The sequence below is a fragment of the Salmo salar genome, unplaced genomic scaffold (assembly GCF_965601325.2).
Source record: "Salmo salar unplaced genomic scaffold, fSalSal1 ptg000432l, whole genome shotgun sequence".
NCBI classification, from domain to species: Eukaryota; Metazoa; Chordata; class Actinopteri; order Salmoniformes; family Salmonidae; genus Salmo; species Salmo salar.
Window position 1 is genome coordinate 2,709,304 of NW_027675387.1, and position 22,273 is coordinate 2,731,576.

A 22,273-nucleotide genomic window follows, 5' to 3' on the forward strand; every position below is an offset into this window, starting at 1 on the left:
GTTGATGTCCATGGGTCAGAGCCCTTTACCTGTCTTTACACACAAGGAGCTGTATGATAACCAGTCACTGGATCCTGTCATCAGCAGAGTCATGTTCTTTGTAGATAGAGGCCGGCGCCCATCTAGGAGAGAGCGAGTCCTTGAAGCTAATGAAACAGTTTATACTCTAAGACAGTGGGGAAAACTCACCACGCGGTTAGGGATTCTGTATCGTGTCTCAAAACACCCAGTGAGTAAGAAGAAAATATTCCAGTATGTTGTACCTGTGTCTTTGAGAGGCCTTGTGTTGAAGGGAGTTCATGATGACGCTGGTCATCAGGGTCAGCAGCGCACATTGTGGCTTACGAGACAGCGGTTTTACTGGGACTCTATGGAAAAGGATGTCAAGGAATACGTGGCCCACTGTAAGAGATGCGTGTTGAGTAAAGCACCTGAGCCTGAAGCAAGAGCTCCACTTGTCTCCATTGTGACAACGGCACCTTTGGAACTTGTGTGTATTGATTTCTGGACTGCAGAAGATTCAAACAACAAGTCTATTGATGTGTTAGTAGTGACTGATCACTTTACTAAGCTGGCATGTGTGTATCCGTGTCCAAACCAGTCTGCTAAGACTGTGGCTCGTGTTCTCTGGAATAATTTCTTCTGCGTTTATGGGTTCGCTGATTGTATCCATTCTGACAGGGGTGCTAACTTTGAAAGTTCACTTATTGCAGAATTACTTCAGTTCTCTGGTGTTGGAAAGTCCCACACCACACCTTATCATCCCATGGGGAACGGTCAAGCAGAACGTCTAAATCGCACGCTGGGTGGGATGATTAGAGCTCTGCCAGCTAGGTCCAAGGCTAAATGGCCTCAGATGTTGAACACATTGACATTCTCCTATAACTGCACTGTTCACGAGACTACTGGGTTTCCGCCCTTCTTCTTGATGTTTGGACGCACCCCTAGGTTGCCAGTAGATGTTATGTTTGAAAGTGTGCTGTTGGATGGGGACACGGTCGATGTGGATAAGTATGTCCAGTCTTTGGGTGAGGATCTGAGAGAAGCCATGACATTGGCTCAGCAGCATGCTAGTAAGCAACAAAAGAGACAAGCTGAGGCCTACAACAGACGGTCGAAGGGTCATTCGGTAGAGAAGGGAGACAGAGTTCTACTTGCTAACAAGGGAGAGAGGTGCAAGAAGAAACTGGCTGATCGCTGGGACAGTGCGGTGTACATAGTTGTTGCGAAGAACAGCTCACTGAACACATATCGTATACAGCACCCTACCACTGGACGCATCAAGACGGTGCATAGGAACCTGATTATGCCAGTCAACTTTCTGCCTTTGCCTTCTTGGGAGGAACCTGAGAGTCACGGATATCTATCGGGTGGTGACGTGTTCTCTGGGATGTCTGCAACGTCCAGCAAAATGGATGGGAGTGACGCAAGGACTGTTCACTGGGTAGCCTTCCTGAGTCTTCTGGGAGGATATTCCAAGAGGATGGTGAAGTCCCAGTTGATGGAAGTGAAGTGGAAAGGCCATATGACGTCCCCTTCAGTGAGGTGTGCTCAGTAGAAGTGGACCAGAGAGAGATCCCCAAAGCCTACAAGAGTTCTGATGGCGAAACTCCATTCAGTGGGGATGGTGCTGTGACAGATGTTGTTAACTTAGTTGAAGATGCTTTGTCAGTGTGGTCTGTGGCAATCTACCAGGATTCTGATCAGTCGTCTGACACTACTAGTGTTGAGTCTGTAACTGAAAGTGTGCTAGCTCCGGATAGGCCGAGTTGTAGTATTCCCCAACCTGAGGTTAGACCTCTGAGCACGGTTAGTGCTGTCCGTGACATTCCTGCTAGGTTTTTGGGTGAGGGTGTTCGGACTAGACTAGGTAGATTTATTAAGCCAGTGAATAGGTTAATCCAAACTATGTCTACACAGGAAATGAAACCGTTCTTGGTTTCTCAGTGACGGTAGGATATTGCCTACCTTTTCATTTTTTGGGGTGTATATGGTAATCTAACTGGGTCTTAGAGTGATTTGTGGGTTGGTCTAAAAATTTTGACAATTCATGTAACTTTGTGTGTAGTTCATCAGCATAAAATGTATTTGGCATTTTTTGTATACGGTTGAATAAGGGATTAGCTACCTCTTATTTTTCCTAATCCTTCGCGGGATAGCTTTCCAGCTGATCGACCATTTGTGGGTCTAGATTTAAGGGACTACACTGGGTTACTCCGTCGCTCTGTGGGTGTGAATTTTTTTTTCTTTCTTTGCTTTGTTACCTTCGAGGTAATGTGTTTTGTTTTGTGCCTATAATCTAGTGTAAAACAATGGGGGTGAATGTAGTAGAGTGATGTTGTTCCCCTAGATTATGCACCAAGTTGCACGCAAGGACAGTTCAAGTAGGCCAGGTCAAGAGGGGATGTTAATAAGTTAATAACAATAATAATAATTCAATGTGTTTTCTTTATTTAATTACAGCAGCATAGTTAATGTTATTTTTCCGTGTACAAACATTTTTTGATATCTATATTGTAAATACACCTAATTGTAAAAGTTTGTATATTTTGGTTTGGTCCATCGCGGGTTATCCGTACTTACGTACCCTTTTATCGTTCTCTTTTGCCGGACCTTCAGCTAGCAAGGTGCCCGAGAGCTGTGACTGCACCGAGGGCTAACATATTGTGTGTTGTCTCTTCGTGTGCAGGACCAATAAACATGATTCAACCATCATAATTCCAGTTGTGGCAGTGTCCTGATTAAAAGTACACAACGCAGAACGAACCACGCTACAAACCGGTTTGTAGCGTGGTTCGTTCTGCGCTGTGTACTTTTATGATGGTGAGACAACCATGTCTATGTATTACTCATCTCATATGTATATACTGTATTCTACTGTATCACTCATATGTATATACTGTATTCGATACTATTCTACTGTATTACTCATCTCATATGTATATACTGTATTCTATACTATTCTACTGTATCTGTCTATGTATTACTCATCTCATATGTCTATACTGTATTCTATCCTATTCTACTGTATCTGTCTATGTATTACTCATCTCATATGTCTATACTGTATTCTACTGTATCTTAGTCTATGTATTACTCATCTCATATGTATATACTGTATTCTACTGTATCTTAGTCTATGTATTACTCATCTCATATGTATATACTGTATTCTATACTATTCTACTGTATCTTAGTCTATGTATTACTCATCTCATATGTATATACTGTATTCTATACTATCTACTGTATCTGTCTATGCTGCTCTGACATCACTCGTCCATATATTTATATATTCTTATTCCATTACTTACATTTGTGTGTATTAGGTATTTGTTGTGAAGTTGTTAGATATTGCTGCACTGTTGGAGCTAGGAACACAAGCATTTCGCTACACCCGCAATAACATCTGCTGAACACCTGTATGTGACAAATAACATTTGATTTATTATGAAGGTAATTTGTGTAAAATGTACCTTTCCCCACTCATTCACCCCATCTCTTTACATTGATGATGCATATTCAGTGGCCTGACTGTATCCATACTATATCAAAAGCCCATCCTGGTAGATCTGAACCTAATGCAGCTTAGAGTGATCGGAAGACAGAAGTCGCATTTAGGTGCCAGGTGTAACTGAGGCCATAGATGCTCCATATCCATTACTTTGAGTGTTTTATATAATATGACTAAATGTGTTTCTGTGTTGCAGGGACAGTCAATAAATGGAACAGCAAGGCCACAGAACATGACATAAGCAGAGCTGTGGGAGACCACCTCAAGCCCCTGGTAGAGCCGGGGGTGGTGTTTACCGCTCCACCACGCCTTCAGCAGGCTGGAAAAGTGGGATTGATACAGTTTTTCATACTAAGGTGGACCAAGAGTCTGTTGATTGGTCGGTCATAGGGTTCATTAGTTTTGCAATATGTTCAAATCAAATCAAGCTTTATTTATACAGCACATGTCAGACATGGATGCAACACAATGGCTTCACAGGAAAAAACAAATAAAAGACAATGAAAATAAACAAATATTTAGTACACAACAAACAGAAGACGTAACAACTGAAAGACTAATGAGCATTCTAAGGAAATGCCATTGATTAAAATATTCCTTGGATGCAATATCCAACCCAAAATATAAGTGTGTTCTTTAGGAGGGTCTCTGATATGACATGATGCAACACAATGTCTTCACAGGAAAAAACAAATACTTAGTACACAAACATAAGAGGATGAAATGCCATTGATTAAAATATTAATTGGATGCAACATCCAACCCAAAATATAAGCTTGTTTTTTAGGAGGGGCTCTGAAAGACACTATGGGGGTGTCCACTGGAAGTTGACTAGTAACAACAACTGGGACCTAAAAGACACCCACCATGAGACCCACTAAATCTGCCCAAGAAGAGACAAACAAAAGAAAAACCCACACCAAACTTAAAGACAGGAAGTAAACCAAAAAGGTGGAGCAACTAAAGGTGTTGACTCTCCACATGTATCAAGACAACTGGAGCACTGGGCCAGACACTCTTAAATAGAACCTGGACCAGCTCAGGTGAAACACCTTCCCACTAACGAGATGGACAAGCCAGCACAGGTGTAACACATACTGACTAACGAGGTGACACCAATCAGTGCGTCCTACGTGCTAACGAGGTGACACCAATCAGTGCACCCAAGACACATTTCAGTTGTACAATCAATAAATCAAATGTATTTATAAAGCCCTTCTTACATCAGCTGATGTCACAAAGTGCTGTACAGAAACCCAGCCTAAAACCCCAAATAGCAAGCAATGCAATGCAGGTGTTGAAGCATGTCAGTTGGCTTTTCATTCAGAGTATCACTACAACTTCCATTTCACATAATCATCTACAATGCTTCACCTTCACCAATATAAACATGGTGTCTACTGGATGTCAACAATTAAAAACAAGAAAAAACACATATTTCTAAATAATAATTTACAATAGTATTATTTTTTCTCCTTTTTCTTTCCATAGAATCCTAAATCCCACTAGCTTCTAGAACTCTCGTCTTCCTAAATCTCACTAGCTTCTAGAACTCTCCTCTTCCTAAAACTCACTAGCTTCTAGAACTCTTGTCTTCCTAAACCTCACTAGCTTCTAGAACTCTTGTCTTCCTAAAACTCACTAGCTTCTAGAACTCTCCTCTTCCTAAATCCCACTAGCTTCTAGAACTCTCGTCTTCCTAAACCTCACTAGCTTCTAGAACTCTTGTCTTCCTAAAACTCACTAGCTTCTAGAACTCTCGTCTTCCTAAAACTCACTAGCTTCTAGAACTCTCGTCTTCCTAAAACTCACTAGCTTCTAGAACGAGCCCAAACAAAACTCAAATCAAATTGTAATAGTCACATGCGCCGGATACAACACTGGAAAGCTTACTTACGAGCCCCTAACCAACAGCGCACTTTCAATACTGAAAAGAATAAGAGATAAAACTCATCTCCAACACGGAAAAACGTGTCAAAATAAATTGTGATCCATGGCAACTCACTGGTTAAATGGCTAAACGCAAAACACATCTTTTTGACTGCCAACCCTTGAGATAATCAGAAACCAAGTTGTCCTTACCACGGACATGTCTGATTTCAAGAGGAAACTCCTGCAATATCCGTAGTAACTTTCCACCTCACTGCAGAGCTTCTCTCTCTTTTCAGGGTTCACTAGATAGGCATGTTGTTGGATCGGGGCCCAGTCCCCAATGTCATGCTCTAGTACATTTGGTTTGGCACATCTGAGAATGAACCCTGATATTCTAAAAGCAGGGCAACAATTCCAATATAATTGTACCAAAAATTGTCAGTTGGTTGCATGAATAACTATGATTACTAAATGTTACATAATTGTAAATATGAAATATCAAAACCAAATATACACCCCTTTGTTAATATGTATTGGCAATAATTAACTTAATGGTGAGACATGGAATGATAAAAAATGTATATTTTGTCAGGCTGGATGTTTGAAATATGAGGTGATTTGAGTCATTCTTCTTCAGTAGTGGAATAAAGACAATTAGCACTTGAATGTTGTAAATAAATACTGGAGTGATGTAAGATTGTTAATAAAATTGATTATAGGTGTATAGGCTGCAAGTATGTTGAAATTAAGTTGTTTTCAAGTCATTGAAAAAAACGACATCTTTTCAACTACAACCGAACATATATTGGACTTTTAGTCTTATTTTCAACGTCTTTTCAATTCCATTTTGCTAAATGAGAATAGTGCAATGTCAAAACACAGTTGCAACGTGTCCAAATCAATAACCAATATGCAGAAGAAGTTTGGGATATATTGAAAACCTAAACATTTTGAAGTGTTTCATTTTGATTCCAGTGGGTAACCAACATGGTAAGTGTAACACAACCCTTTTTGTGTTAATCACTTTTTGTTAAATCTCATAAATAGTACTCTTCCATTTCAGAGCCTGGATTTTCCCCCTGAGGCTAATATCCATATCATGTTGAAATCAATAGAACAGGGGACAAACGTTTAGTGTTCTACATTGACATCATTAAAATACTCCTACTACAATGTTAAAACATTCTATATTGTGACATTAATTCATTGATATCATGAAACAAATCCTTCATGTATGTATTTTCTGATGTTTGATCAGAGATATTTTACGACAGTATCTCTTCCCACATTGATCACAGCTATAGGGTTTCTCTCCTGTGTGTCTTCTCTGGTGCACTGTCAGATTGCTAGATTGACCAAAACTCTTCCCACATTGACCACAGCTATAAGGTTTCTCTCCTGTGTGTATTCTCTGGTGTAGAGTCAGTTGGCTAGACTGACCAAAACTCTTCCCACATTGGCCACAGCTATAAGGTTTCTCTCCTGTGTGTGTTCTCTGGTGTAATGTCAGCTGGCTAGACTGACCAAAACTCTTCCCACATTGACCACAGCTATAAGGTTTCTCTCCTGTGTGTATTCTCTGGTGTACAGTCAGAAATCTAGATGTAGTAAAACTCTTCCCACATTGATCACAGCTATAAGGTTTCTCTCCTGTGTGTATTCTCTGGTGCACTGTCAGCTCTCCAGATTGAACAAAACTCTTCCCACATTGACCACAGCTATAAGGTTTCTCTCCTGTGTGTGTTCTCTGGTGTACAGTCAGAGAGCCAGATGTAGTAAAACTCTTCCCACATTGATCACAGCTACAGGGTTTCTCTCCTGTGTGTATTCTCTGGTGTACTGTCAGATTGCTCGAGTGACCAAAACTCTTCCCACATTGATCACAGCTATAAGGTTTCTCTCCTGTGTGTATTCTCTGGTGTAAAGTCAGCTGGCTTGATGTAGTACAACTCTTCCCACATTTATCACAGCTATAAGATTTCTCTCCTTTGTGTGTTCTCTGGTGTATTTTAAGTTTTACTGAAGAGTTGAATCTTTTCCCACAGTCAGAGGAGCAGTGAGATTTCTTCCCTGTGGGTCTCTGCTGGTGTTTCTTGAGGAGTTCTGATCTGGAGAGACTCTTCTCTGCCTCGTCAGCATCATGAGGTTGTTGAGGCTCCCCAGAGGATCCACGATAGTCACTTCTCTCTCCTGTGTGAATGACAACGTCAGATGGTTAAATGCCCACAACAAAAATCCACTGTTTATTTGAGGTAAAGGGTGATGCCCAGAGCGTACCCATGAAGTTGTACAACAATTGACGTCTGTTAAATTTGAAAATAAACACAGTCAAGATAGCAACAATAGTCATATTTTGTCTTGTTTTCACATTAGTAGTAACATCGATGATTGTAGGCTATAAATAAGTTATTCATGTTGTTGAAACTCTAAGCAGTGTGCCAGACGACTTTTGGTCTCCAATTTGGGTCCCTTTCTGTGTTTGCGACAATTGCGGCACGAGGGCAAAGCACACACAATTTGGTTGCAGAAACTCCTCCCTGCTAATGAGGAAACCGATAGTTATGGATGTAGTATATCTGGTAATGAGGAAATGTAATGGACTGCTCGCTCCACTCCGGAGCGAGCAGTCGCACTTCGCTTCACAGGTAATACTACACTTCTTTACATTACAACGGTTTGGTTTGTTTGATCTGAGCAATTTTTCTTAGCTATCAAAGATAATTGTGTAGTTTAGAGTAATTATCGAGGTTAGCTAGCCAGCCGCGACGCGACGCCTTGTCCTGACTCCAGACTTAGTCAACACACCTAGTCATCAAACCCACTGCTAGCTAGTGGGTTTGCTAGCTAAACAACCGTTACCGATTAGCAGCGCTGTAGATACTAATACATTACAACGGAACGGTTTGACTAGTGCAGTGTTAGCTAGCTAGCTACATAGTTGTCTTTGTCATAGCTTGATAATTGTGTAGTTTAGTAATTATCGAGGTTAGCTAGCCAGCTATTTCCGTCCCCCGCGACGCCATTGTTCCATACCTAGCCAACTATTACCGACGAGCAGCATTGTAGAAACTAAATACATTACAAAGGAACGTCTTGATTAGTGTTATGTTAGCTAGCTACAAAGTTGCTTTTGTATAATAGCCAACCTCTACCGACTAGCAGCAATGTAGAAACTATCACATTACAACGGAACGACTTGATTAGTGTAGTGTTAGTGTTAGTTAGCTAGCATTTTCGTCATTTTAGTCAATAAGATTTTTGCAACGTAAGCTTAACTTTCTGAACATTCGAGACGTGTAGTCCACTTGTCATTCCAATCTCCTTTGCATTAGCGTAGCCTCTTCTGTAGCTTGTCAACTATGTGTCTGTCTATCCCTGTTCTCTCCCCTCTGCACAGGCCATACAAACGCTTCACACCGCGTGGCCGCTGCCACTCTAACCTGGTGGTCCCAGCGCGCACGACCCACGTGGAGTTCCAGGTCTCCGGCAGCCTCTGGAACTGCCGGTCTGCGGCCAACAAGGCTGAGTTCATCTCAGCCTATGCTACCCTCCAGTCCCTAGACTTCCTGGCGCTGACGGAAACATGGATTACCACAGATAACACTGCGACTCCTACTGCTCTCTCCTCGTCTGCCCACGTGTTCACGCATACCCCTAGAGCATCGAGCCAGCGGGGTGGTGGCACTGGAATCCTCATCTCTCCCAAGTGGACATTCTCTCTTTCTCCCCTGACCCATCTGTCTATCTCCTCATTTGAATTCCATGCTGTCACAGTTACCAGCCCTTTCAAGCTTAACATCCTTATCATTTATCGCCCTCCAGGTTCCCTTGGAGAGTTCATCAATGAGCTTGACGCCTTGATAAGTTCCTTTCCTGAGGATGGTTCACCTCTCACAGTTCTGGGTGACTTTAACCTCCCCACGTCTACCTTTGACTCATTCCTCTCTGCCTCCTTCTTTCCACTCCTCTCCTCTTTTGACCTCACCCTCTCACCTTCCCCCCCTACTCACAAGGCAGGCAATACGCTTGACCTCATCTTTACTAGATGCTGTTCTTCCACTAATCTCATTGCAACTCCCCTCCAAGTCTCCGACCACTACCTTGTATCCTTTTCCCTCTCGCTCTCATCCAACACTTCTCACTCTGCCCCTACTCGGATGGTATTGCGCCGTCCCAACCTTCGCTCTCCCTCTCCCGCTACTCTCTCCTCTTCCATCCTATCATCTCTTCCCTCTGCTCAAACCTTCTCCAACCTATCTCCTGATTCTGCCTCCTCAACCCTCCTCTCCTCCCTTTCTGCATCCTTTGATTTTCTCTGTCCCCTAATCCTCCAGGCCGGCTCGGTCCTCCCCTCCTGCTCCATGGCTCGACGACTCACTGCGAGCTCACAGAACAGGGCTCCGGGCAGCCGAGCGGAAATGGAGGAAAACTCGCCTCCCTGCGGACCTGGCATCCTTTCACTCCCTCCTCTCTACATTTTCCTCTTCTGTCTCTGCTGCTAAAGCCACTTTCTACCACTCTAAATTCCAAGCATCTGCCTCTAACCCTAGGAAGCTCTTTGCTACCTTCTCCTCCCTCCTGAATCCTCCCCCCCCCACCCCACTCCCTCTCTGCGGATGACTTCGTCAACCATTTTGAAAAGAAGGTTGATGACATCCGATCCTCGTTTGCTAAGTCAAACGACACCGTTGGTCCTGCTCACACTGCCCTACCCTGTGCTTTGACCTCTTTCTCCCCTCTCTCTCCAGATGAAATCTCGCGTCTTGTGACGGCCGGCCGCCCAACAACCTGCCCACTTGACCCTATCCCCTCCTCTCTTCTCCAGACCATTTCCGGAGACCTTCTCCACTACCTCACCTCGCTCATCAACTCATCCTTGACCGCTGGCTACGTCCCTTCCGTCTTCAAGAGAGCGAGAGTTGCACCCCTTCTGAAAAAACCTACACTCGATCCCTCCGATGTCAACAACTACAGACCAGTATCCCTTCTTTCTTTTCTCTCCAAAACTCTTGAACGTGCCGTCCTTGGCCAGCTATCTCTCTCAGAATGACCTTCTTGATCCTAATCAGTCAGGTTTCAAGACTGGGCATTCAACTGAGACTGCTCTTCTCTGTGTCACGGAGGCTCTCCGCTCTGCTAAAGCTAACTCTCTCTCCTCTGCTCTCATCCTTCTAGACCTATCTGCTGCCTTTGATACTGTGAACCATCAGATCCTCCTCTCCACCCTCTCCGAGCTGGGCATCTCCGGCGCGGCCCACGCTTGGATTGCGTCCTACCTGACAGGTCGCTCCTACCAGGTGGCGTGGCGAGAATCTGTCTCCGCACCACGTGCTCTCACCACTGGTGTCCCCCAGGGCTCTGTTCTAGGCCCTCTCCTATTCTCACTATACACCAAGTCACTTGGCTCTGTCATATCCTCACATGGTCTCTCCTATCATTGCTATGCAGACGACACACAATTAATCTTCTCATTTCCCCCTTCTGATAACCAGGTGGCGAATCGCATCTCTGCATGTCTGGCAGACATATCAGTGTGGATGACGGATCACCACCTCAAGCTGAACCTCGGCAAGACGGAGCTGCTCTTCCTCCCGGGGAAGGACTGCCCGTTCCATGATCTCACCATCACGGTTGACAACTCCCTTGTGTCCTCCTCCCAGAGTGCTAAGAACCTTGGCATGACCCTGGACAACACCCTGTCGTTCTCCACTAACATCAAGGCGGTGACCCGATCCTGTAGGTTCATGCTCTACAACATTCGCAGAGTACGACCCTGCCTCACACAGGAAGCGGCACAGGTCCTAGTCCAGGCACTTGTCATCTCCCGTCTGGATTACTGCAACTCGCTGTTGGCTGGGCTCCCTGCCTGTGCCATTAAACCCCTACAACTCATCCAGAACGCCGCAGCCCGTCTGGTATTCAACCTTGCCAAGTTCTCTCACGTCACCCCGCTCCTCCGCTCTCTCCACTGGCTTCCAGTTGAAGCTCGCATCTGCTTGCCTACGGAGCTGTGAGGGGAACGGCACCTCCGTACCTTCAGGCTCTGATCAGGCCCTACACCCAAACAAGGGCACTGCGTTCATCCACCTCTGGCCTGCTCGCCTCCCTACCTCTGAGGAAGCACAGTTCCCGCTCAGCCCAGTCAAAACTGTTCGCTGCTCTGGCACCCCAATGGTGGAACAAGCTCCCTCACGACGCCAGGACAGTGGAGTCAATCACCACCTTCCGGAGACACCTGAAACCCCACCTCTTTAAGGAATACCTAGGATAGGATAAAGTAATCCTTCTAACCCCCCCCCCCTCCCCTAAAAGATTTAGATGCACTATTGTAAAGTGGTTGTTCCACTGGATATCATAAGGTGAATGCACCAATTTGTAAGTCGCTCTGGATAAGAGCGTCTGCTAAATGACTTAAATGTAAAATGTAAAATATGACTAAAAGTTTGACTAAATGATTTCACTCAGAAACCCTATAACCTGTTGAAATGTATTCGAATTAAGGCTATAATAATGGGTTAATACTGTGCAATACTGTGTGTGAGTAAGACACGGGTACCACTTCAAAAAATGAGCAGGGCAGAGTTGATAAGACGACCTTGGGAAGGAACAGGAGAAGAGGCCTCCTTAACCTCTTGGGGCTAGGTGGGACGCTAGCGTGCCACCTGTGGTGCACTCCATCAACAGCAGGTGCATTTCAAGAGCGGCAAATTTGAATCCAAATAAATGTCAAAATTCAAATTTTTCAAAAATACAACTATGTTACACCATTTGAAAGATAAACATCTCCTTAATCTAACCACGTTTTACGATTTCAAAAAGGTTTTACGGCGAAAGCATAAATTTAGAGTATGTTAGGACAGTACATTTACAAGAGTTGTGTGTAATGTTTTGTCAAGTCAAAGACAGGGTCACCAAAACCATAAAACCAGCTAAAATGATACACTAACCTTTTACAATCTCCATCAGATGACACTCCTAGGACATTATGTTAGACAATGCATGCATTTTTAGTTCTATCAAGTTCATATTTATATACAAAAACAGCGTTTTACTATGGCATTGATGTTGAGGAAATCGTTTCCCTCCAATAACCGGCAGTCAAGTCAGCGTCACAAATTAAATAATTAAAATTAGAAAACATTGGTAAAATATTATATTGTCATTTAAAGAATTATAGATTTACATCTTTTGAACGCAATCAACTTGCCAGATTTAAAAATAACCTTACTGGGAAATCACACTTTGCAATAATCTGAGCACTGTGCCCAGAAAAATACGCGTTGCGATACAGACTAGACGTCATGTTGGGGAGATCTAAAATCGAAAATACTATGTAAATAATCCATTACCTTTGATTCTCTTCATCAGATGTCACTTCCAGGTATCACAGGTCCATAACGAATGTAGTTTTGTTCAAAAAAGCTCATCATTTATGTCCAAAAATCTCCGTCTCGTTAGCACATGATGTAAGCCAGCCGGACTTCTCGTCATGAACGAGGGGAAAAAATATATTTCCGTTCGTTCAAACATGTCAAACGTTGTATAGCATAAATCATTAGGGCCTTTTTTAACCAGAACATGAATAATATTCAAGGTGGACGAATGCATAGCCTTTTATAACGTATTGGAACGAGGGTACCCAACATGAAGTAGCGCGCCAGGTGTCTAATGGGACATCACCGTTCCATGGCTCTTGTTCGGTCAGATCTCCCTCCAGAAGACTCAAAACACTTTGTAAAGGCTGGTGACATCTAGTGGAAGCAATAGGAAGTGCCAAAATATTCCTAAACCCCTGTGTTTTTCAATGGGATAGGTTTAAAATCAATACAACACATCAGGTATCCACTTCCTGTCAGAAAATGTCTCAGGGTTTTGCCTGCCAAATTAGTTCTGTTATACTCACAGACACCATTCAAACAGTTTTGGAAACTTTAGAGTGTTTTCTATCCATATATAATAAGTATATGCATATTCTAGTTACTGGGTAGGATTAGTAACCAGATTAAATCGGGTACATTTTTTTTATCCAGACGTGCAAATGCTGCCCCCTAGACCCAACAGGTTAAGTTAGGGAGAGAAACAACGGCCTGGGAACGGATAAGGAGACAGGTGGTCTGGGTACTGCTTGGTGGAGTTCTGTACTGGTGTGTGTGTGTGTGTGTTAATATAAAAGGCTTAGTACATTGTAAGGATTTTCAGAGCTCTCATAAATTAACGTTTAGACCCTTGTAGGCTGGCTATCCGTCTGCTTCATTCAACCAGAATCTAACACACTCTGGGGGGGGCAGACTGAGTAGTTTAATTGAAGTTCGGATTAAGAACATTGATAACTTAATTCACGTAACAGGAAACCACTAGTTATGGATGTAGTATATCTGGTAATGAGGAAACCACTAGTTATGGATGTAGTATATCTGCCTGGAGCAAAAATGATGAGACTTTTGGTCTCCAATATAGGCCCCTTTCTGTGTTTGGACTATAAGGGCGACACAATTTGGTTGCAGAAACTCCTCCCTGCTAATGAGGAAACCACTAGTTATGGATGTAGTATATCTGGTAATGAGGAAACCACTAGTTATGGATGTAGTATATCTGGTAATGAGGAAACCACTAGTTATGTATGTAGTATATCTGGTAATGAGGAACCCACTAGTTAAGGATGTAGTATATCTGGTAATGAGGAAACCACTAGTTATGGATGTAGTATATCTGGTAATGAGGCAACCACTAGTTATGGATGTAGTATATCTGGTAATGAGGAACCCACTAGTTATGGATGTAGTATATCTGGTAATGAGGAAACCACTAGTTATGGATGTAGTATATCTGGTAATGAGGAACCCACTAGTTATGGATATAGTATATCTGGTAATGAGGAAACCACTAGTTATGGATGTAGTATATCTGGTAATGAGGAAACCACTAGTTATGGATGTAGTATATCTGCTAATGAGGAAACCACTAGTTATGGATGTAGTATATCTGGTAATGAGGAAACCACTAGTTATGGATGTAGTATATCTGGTAATGAGGAAACCACTAGTTATGGATATAGTATATCTGCTAATGAGGAAACCACTAGTTATGGATGTAGTATATCTGCCTGGAGCAAAAATGGTGAGCTAAGATTTTAGTTTTTCACAATGTATTCTGAATATTACAGCGCAAGATCAGGAGTGCTACTCAAGGAAACTCACATTAAGCTCTGTGTCTACTCACTAATTCACCACCGTGGGGGAAACTCAGGGGAGTTCTCATAGGCTGACAGCAAAAATAGCCTCCATTTACAGGTTGATGATGAGTACATTTCACATTACTTTTGGATTATAATTGTAAGGCTCGTTTGAATCTCCTGCTTAATATGTTTGTGTTATTGTCACAAATCAACTGATTTATAGTTAAACACTTCAACCAGTTAAATGCTCTTTGGCTAGCTTTTCCATCAGCCTGACAATAAGGGTTTGTACACTAAGTGTTTAACAAATTGGCCCATAACTTCACCTAACAATAACATAGACCTACTGTAGGACCCATAACTTCACCTAACAATAACATAGACCTACTGTAGGACCCATAACTTTATCTAACAACAACATAGCCGTAGGACTATAAATCATTTAATATTTCAGGTGAAACATGGAAATTAAAATGTCTTTGTCATGACATTTCATAACCTGATCACCAAATAATTTTGTGAATAATCCCACTAGGCTACTCTGTAATGTGTTGTCATTCTAAATGTCCTGAATATAGGAAAATAGCTCTGTGTGTTGAACAATAGCCTATCCATCAAGGAACAGTTCTCTACACATTATGACCAAAGTAGGAATGTTGGATCCAACGTGGAGTGTATCTCTGTGCACAAACAGAGTAATGAGACCCTACTGTAAATCAATCAGACAATAACGCATTATAAAAATCAATTTGTTAGGGGTGTTGGATCCAATGTGGAGCACAGTATAACTGTCTTTACCAGAGTAATGAATGAAGAAGCACTTTGGTTGTTGTTGCATGTCGTCATGTTTGTCATGTGACTGTCATTCAGAAAATGATTTCCTGGATCAGCTGATGATAGTTGAACATGTGACTGTAACTAAACAGCTAAAGTATTATGTATTATGTGTAATTATTGAAGAACCACATTAATGACAGTATCCATTTGGGAGTTGTCAATAAAGTTAAGGTCACTCTTGGTTAGAACCATTGGATTAGCAAACTCTGAAATGATTTAGGATTTCTGTATCCATGAAAACTGTTTTTCCAGCGTAACATAAGGAGACACTAAATGTTACGTAGGTAGAGAGCATTTCAGAGATCTGAATACAAACAACTTTCCTAACAGGACAATAACCTAAACCACAAGGCCAAATCTACACTGGAGGAGCTTACCAAGATGACATTGAATGTTCCTGATTGGCCTAGTTACAGTTTGGACTTAAATCGTCTTTAAAATCTATAGCAAGACTTGAAAATGGCTTTCTAGCAATGATCAACAACCAACTTGACAGAACATGAAGGATTTTAAAAAGAATAATGAATATTCACATGAAGATCAGTCTCCTATTGGATGACATCACGACTTCCCATCAAGCCAACTCCTTGAAGGCCTTACTATGACATCACTCACTCCTTCTAGTTTGCAGTTGTTAAAAAAAACACTATTTTGCTCAAAACATTTATTTGTTTCCCATTAGTGTGTTTATACTTTACTGTATTTATATCACTTTTCAACAGGAAAAGTGAACAATTCATACAGTACAAAAACATATTTGAGTGTAGAATGCCCTTTTAAAAATCACACATTAGTTCAACATCTGCAGAGTTTGTGTCCCTGTTTTATTAGATAGTACTCACTGTATTTACTGGTGTTAACCAGATCAATGCCCCTGTTTTATTAGATAGTACTCACTGTATTTACTGGTGTTAACCAGATCAATGTCCCTGTTTTATTAGATAGTACTCACTGTATTTACTGGTGTTAATCAGATCAATGTCCCTGTTTTATTAGATAGTACTCACTGTATTTACTGGTGTTAATCAGATCAATGTCCCTGTTTTATTAGATAGTACTCACTGTATTTACTGGTGTTAATCAGATCAATGTCCCTGTTTTATTAGATAGTACTCACTGTATTTACTGGTGTTAATCAGATCAATGTCCCTGTTTTATTAGATAGTACTCACTGTATTTACTGGTGTTAATCAGATCAATGTCCCTGTTTTATTAGATAGTACTCACTGTATTTACTGGTGTTAATCAGATCAAGGTCCCTGTTTTATTAGATAGTACTCACTGTATTTACTGGTGTTAATCAGATCAATGTCCCTGTTTTATTTGATAGTACTCACTGTATTTACTGGTGTTAATCAGATCAATGTCCCTGTTTTATTAGATAGTACTCACTGTATTTACTGGTAATAATCAGTTCTCCAGTCTTCTCTTCTTCGTCCTCCTCTAATGTGACAGTAATCTCCCCCTCTTCATCCTTCATTCCAAAAACGTCTTCATCTTCTTTCACTTCATCCTCCACTCCAAAAACGGCATCTTCCTCCTCGTCTTTCACTCTGAAAGCGTCTTTCTCTTCTTCTTTCACGGTAACAGCCTCACCTTCTACTTGTCTTTGTAATGTAACATCCTGCTCTTCCTCTTTCACGACAACGTTCTGCCACAGTCCCTCTTTCTCCGTCTCTTTAGCAGGAGGAGAGTAGCTTAGTGAGCGCATGGTCGGGGATGTTAGCTAGCTAGGCTAATGCTAACTTAACCAGCCAGATAGTTGACTTACAACGTAAATATGAAATTAAATGGGGTAGCTAGTTGTTTCCACATAAGTATGTTTGAATCATAGTGGCAATTAAACCACGAAATTGTCTAAAGAACTTGAATGTTCCGACTTTGTCGGCTAGCGAGCTACCGAGGTGGCTGCAGTTGTTGAAGAAGCGTTCCGTCCACTAGATTATACGTCACACTAGAAACATCGCCTGAAAGACACATATCGCCATCTGCTGTCTGGAGGGAGGAAACGCAGTTGAGGAGGGAAAACTATTTTTATTCTTTCATTGAATTATAATATTATAAAGCAGTTTAGGGAAACGTTTTTTTCTCTCCATTAAATATGAATATTATATCAACAAGTACAAAGAGCAACAAGTGTTTGATTAGTTCAGATTTTTTATGAGAATTTAAAACAAACTCTACATCTACTCCACATCTGTATTTCTGATTCAGTCAAATAACTAGATATCAAAATAAGCACCTAGTTATTGGTACCCTTGATAATGATGAGCAAAAATTACTGTATGAAATAAATAAATTAACTTTACCCACTACCAGGATATTTTAGCCCAAAACCTGGTTACCTCTCTGCTAGGAGGCTGAAACTTGGCCATAAGAGGATCTTCCAGCAAGACACATCAATATCCACAAAGAAATGGTTAATTGGGCACAAAAATCAACATTTTTAATGGCCATCTCAGTCTTCGGACTTGAACTCCATTGAAAATCTGTGGTTTGAATTGAACAGGGCAGTCCATAAGACAGACTAAATAAATCAAGGACACGGAGAGATTCTGTATGGAGGAATGGTCTAAGATCCCACCCAATGTGTTCTCTAATCTCATTAAACATTTCAGTGTCGTTATCCTCCCAAGGGGAGGGTGCTGGAGTACTGAAAACATGGGTGGCAATAATTCAGACCCCAACCTTTTGAGAATTACATTTTAAACTAAATCTCTTTCTCTGAGCAATTGTATTAGTATAAAATAATATAATTTCCTTTTTTTGTGTTGGTGTAACAATACATCATGTAGATGTATATAATGAACAGACTAGGTCTATACTGCTCCTACATGGTGTAACAATACATCATGTAGATGTATATAATGAACAGACTAGGTCTATACTGCTCCTACATGGTGTAACAATACATCATGTAGATGTATATAATGAACAGACTAGGTCTATACTGCTCCTACATGGTGTAACAATACATCATGTAGATGTATATAATGAACAGACTAGGTCTATACTGCTCCTACATGGTGTAACAATACATAATGTTGAAGTATATAATGAACAGACTAGGTTCTATCCTATTCTACTGTATCTGTATTCTACTGTATTACTCATCTCATATGTATATACTGTATTCTATACTATTCTACTGTATCTGTCTATGTATTACTCATCTCATATGTATATACTGTATTCTATCATATTCTACTGTATCTGTCTATGTATTACTCATCTCATATGTATATACTGTATTCTATACTATTCTACTGTATTTTAGTCTATGCCACTCTGACATTGCTCGTCCAAATATTTATATATTCTTAATTCCATTCCTTTACTTTAGATGTGTGTATTTGTTGTGAAGTTGTTACATATTATTGCACTGTTGTCCTTGAGTGGTCCAGCCAGAGCCCGGACTTGAACCCGATCAAACATCTCTGGAGAGACCTGAAAATAGTTGTGCAGCGATGCTCCCCATCCAACCTGACAGAGCTTGAGAGGATCTGCAGAGAAGAATGGAAGAAACTACCCAAATACAGGTGTGTCAAGCTTCTAGTGTCATACCCAAGAAGACTCAAGGCTGTAATCGCTGTTTCAACAAAGTACTGAGTTAAGGGTCTGAACACTTATGTAAATGTAGGATTGGGCCGTTGTCATCAAACTTCCATGATTAGTAAGAATTAGGGTAGATTTATAGGACTATTGTTTTTATGATTCATACATACTTTCCTAACCCTAAAATGTACCTAAATAATCTACAAGATCAGAGTATTTTTAAATCTACCAGTTGGTGTTGAAACAGAGACGAATGATGACTTTCTTGAATTGATCCCTAGTTTCTGACTCCGTGTATTCTATTGAGTCCGTCAACAAAATTAGAATGAAAAGGTATTTAAAGGCACAACATTCTAATTAAAGGTATTACCGTATTTAAAAGAATGGCTTAAGATGAAATGTACTCTAAACCCTATTGAATGAAAACTCCATGACAAAATCTGTTGGCCAACAACTGTGAGGGTTTTCAGCCAGGTATCAACACATGCAGAGTGTGAGTAAGCAAGACATACATTCCTAAATGGGGATCGGCCCCAGTCTCCTGGTAAAACACCAGAACCCTCCCCCTACAGCATTTATGTTCATTTTGAGAAAGTAGCACTACAGTCTCCGGGTAAAAAACTACTTTTGGGTAAAAAAAGACGCGACACCTGTCTATGAATTTGAGAGGTTACATTGATGCTCCAGATACTCAACTAGTCTAAAGCAGACCAGTTTTATTGCTTCTTTAATCATAACAACAGTTTTCAGCTGTGCTAACATAATTGCAAAAGGGTTTTCTAATGATCAATTAGCCTTTTAAAATGATAAACTTGGATTAACTAACACAACGTGCCATAGGAACACAGGAGTGATGGTTGCTGATAATGGGCCTCTGTACGCCTATGTAGATATTCCATTAATAATCATCTGTTTCCAGCTACAATAGTCATTTACAACATTAACAATGTCTACACTGTATTTCTGATCAATTTGATGTTATTTTAATGGACAAAAAATGGCTTTCTTTTAAAAACAAGGTTATTTCTAAGTGACCCCAAACTGTTGAACGGTAGTGTACATCTACATCCTCCCATGTTGCTGAACCACTGATCAATAACTCCCTATTACAGGAAAAAACACTATTTCCATTGGTTGTTAGTACTGTACTGACCTCTCGTCCTCTGTCTCTCTCGTACTCTGCCTTGTGTATTTATCTTCAAAATATTCTTATAGTCCCAACATAGAACCAAATAGACTTCCCAAAAATAATATGGCATTTACTTTATTTCACATTTATTTAATCAGATATGTCAATTGAGAACCAATACGCATTTACAATGACAATCTGAATGAAGAAATACTAATATCAATCTATTTAATAATTAACATGTTTGAAATATCCCAATTATATAGTGAACAACATTTAGGGGTTTACACCTGCATTCAATCAATCTTAAGTTCATAATCAAAAAATTTTTTTTACTCTTTTAATCCGATTTTCGACATGATCATGTCTTGAGCTGGAAAAAACATGTAGACCTATTTTTCAGTATGATTTCATTCATACAATATTATTTAATGTAGAATGAACAAAAACACAATTTCTCAATCAAAAACATAAGTCAGAACACAGCCTCTCTATTCTCTCATGTGATTTCAGGTCCTCTGACTGGGAAAATGTCTTTCCACAATGAGAGCAGTGGTATGTCTTCTCCTCCTGTGTATGTGTATGTATTCTTTCATGCTCTTTCAGGTACCTTAACCGGGTAAATCTCTTTCCACTGTGGGAGCAGTGGTAAGGCTTTTCTCCTGTGTGTATTCTCTCATGCTCCTTCAGGCTCCCTAACTGGGTGCAACTCTTTCCACAATGGGAACATTGGAAAGGCTTTTCTCCTGTGTGTGTTCTCTCATGCCTTTCCACGCTCCCTAACCACCTAAAACTCTTTCCGCACAAGGAGCAGTGGTAAGGCTTCTCTCCAGTGTGTATTCTCTTATGTGTTCTCAGGCTCCCTTACTGAGTAAAACTCTTTCCACACTGGGAGCAGTCATGTTGTCCTGCTGGTTTGGACATCTCAGGGTCTGGTTCCTCTGAAGAACTCTTCCTGCTGTCAGAAGGAGAGTCTGGTCTCTCTCCTGTCAAAGACAAACAGATTATATAATTAATTAAACAGAGACCTGAATGAAACATGATAAAACTTCCTATGATGTTTAATCTCGACTAGATCCCTCAATCACCTGAAGTCAGTTTTCACAAGTATTATTAAACCCACTTCAAAATGCAGGTCTCTGTGTGCTTCTTAGGATGTCCAGGCAGGTGATTCACTTCTAACCGAAGTCTTGCAGGTGTTTACATGGTTTTCACATCTGCCAGATCATCGAAAAATCTAATTTCAGTACGAGTGTATATATATATATATATATATTTTTTTTTTTGTACTTTTACACCTTTTTCTCACCAATTTCATGATATCCAATTGCAACTCCCCTACGGACTCCGGGGAGAGGCGAAGGTCGAGCCATGTGTCCTCTGAAACACGACCCTGCCAAGCCGCACTGCACATCTTGACACACTGCTCGTTTAACCCGGAAGACAGCCACACCAATGTGTCGGAGGAAACACTGTCCAGCTGGCGACCGAAGTCAGCGTGCATGCTGACCACCACAAGGAGTCGCTAGAGCACAATGGGACAAGGACGTCCCGGCCAGCCAAACCCTCCAAACCCTCCCCAAACATAACGCTTTGTATTCAGGATATAAAGTTTGTTTCTTTGCCACATTCTTTTGTAGTATTACTTTAGTGCCAACAGCCTCTCTATTCTCTCATGTGATTTCAGGTCCTCTGACTGGGAATGCTTCCTTCTTTTCACTCTGTCATTTAGGTTAGTATTGTGGAGTAACTACAATGTTGTTGATCCATCCGCAGTTTTCTCATATCACAATCATTAAACACTAAACACTAAAGTCACCATTGGCCTCATGGTGAAATCCCTGAGCGGTTTCCTTCCTCTCCAGCAACTGAGTTAGTGACTGGGTATATTGATACACCATCTAAAGTGTAATTAATAACTTCACCATGCTCAAAGGGATATTCAATGTCTGCTTTTTTTTACCCATCCACCAATACATGCCCTTCTTTGCGAGGCGTTGGAAAACCTCCCTGGTCTTTGTGGTTGAATCTGTGTTTGAAATTCACTGCTCAACTGAGAGACAATACAGATAATTGTATGTGTGGGGAACAGAGATGAGGTATTCATTCAAATATCATGTTAAACACTATTATTGCACACAGTGAGTCCATGCAACTTATGTGACTTGTTAAGCAAAATCTTTACTCCTGA

At 41.0% G+C, this 22,273-nt stretch overlaps 1 protein-coding gene across 1 annotated transcript; it reads right to left on the reverse strand.

Moving 5' to 3' along the window:
- Positions 1-3,926: 3,926 nt before the first annotated feature.
- Positions 3,927-17,279, reverse strand: LOC145876085 (uncharacterized). Its single transcript, XM_082971872.1, has 2 exons — positions 16,791-17,279; positions 3,927-7,576 (listed from the first exon to the last, which is right to left on the reverse strand). Exons 1-2 carry the CDS (start codon positions 17,107-17,109, stop codon positions 6,615-6,617), a joined length of 1,281 nt encoding a protein of 426 aa, XP_082827998.1. The 5' UTR covers positions 17,110-17,279; the 3' UTR covers positions 3,927-6,614.
- Positions 17,280-22,273: the final 4,994 nt, after the last annotated feature.

Coding starts and splice junctions, on each gene's coding strand:
- LOC145876085 (XM_082971872.1), bottom strand. CDS start 17,109: ATGCGCTCACTAAGCTACTCTCCTCCTGCTAAAGAGACGGAGAAAGAG. Junction 7,577..16,790: donor GATTATTACCAGTAAATACA/GTGAGTACTATC, acceptor TCATTCACACAG/GAGAGAGAAGTGACTATCGT.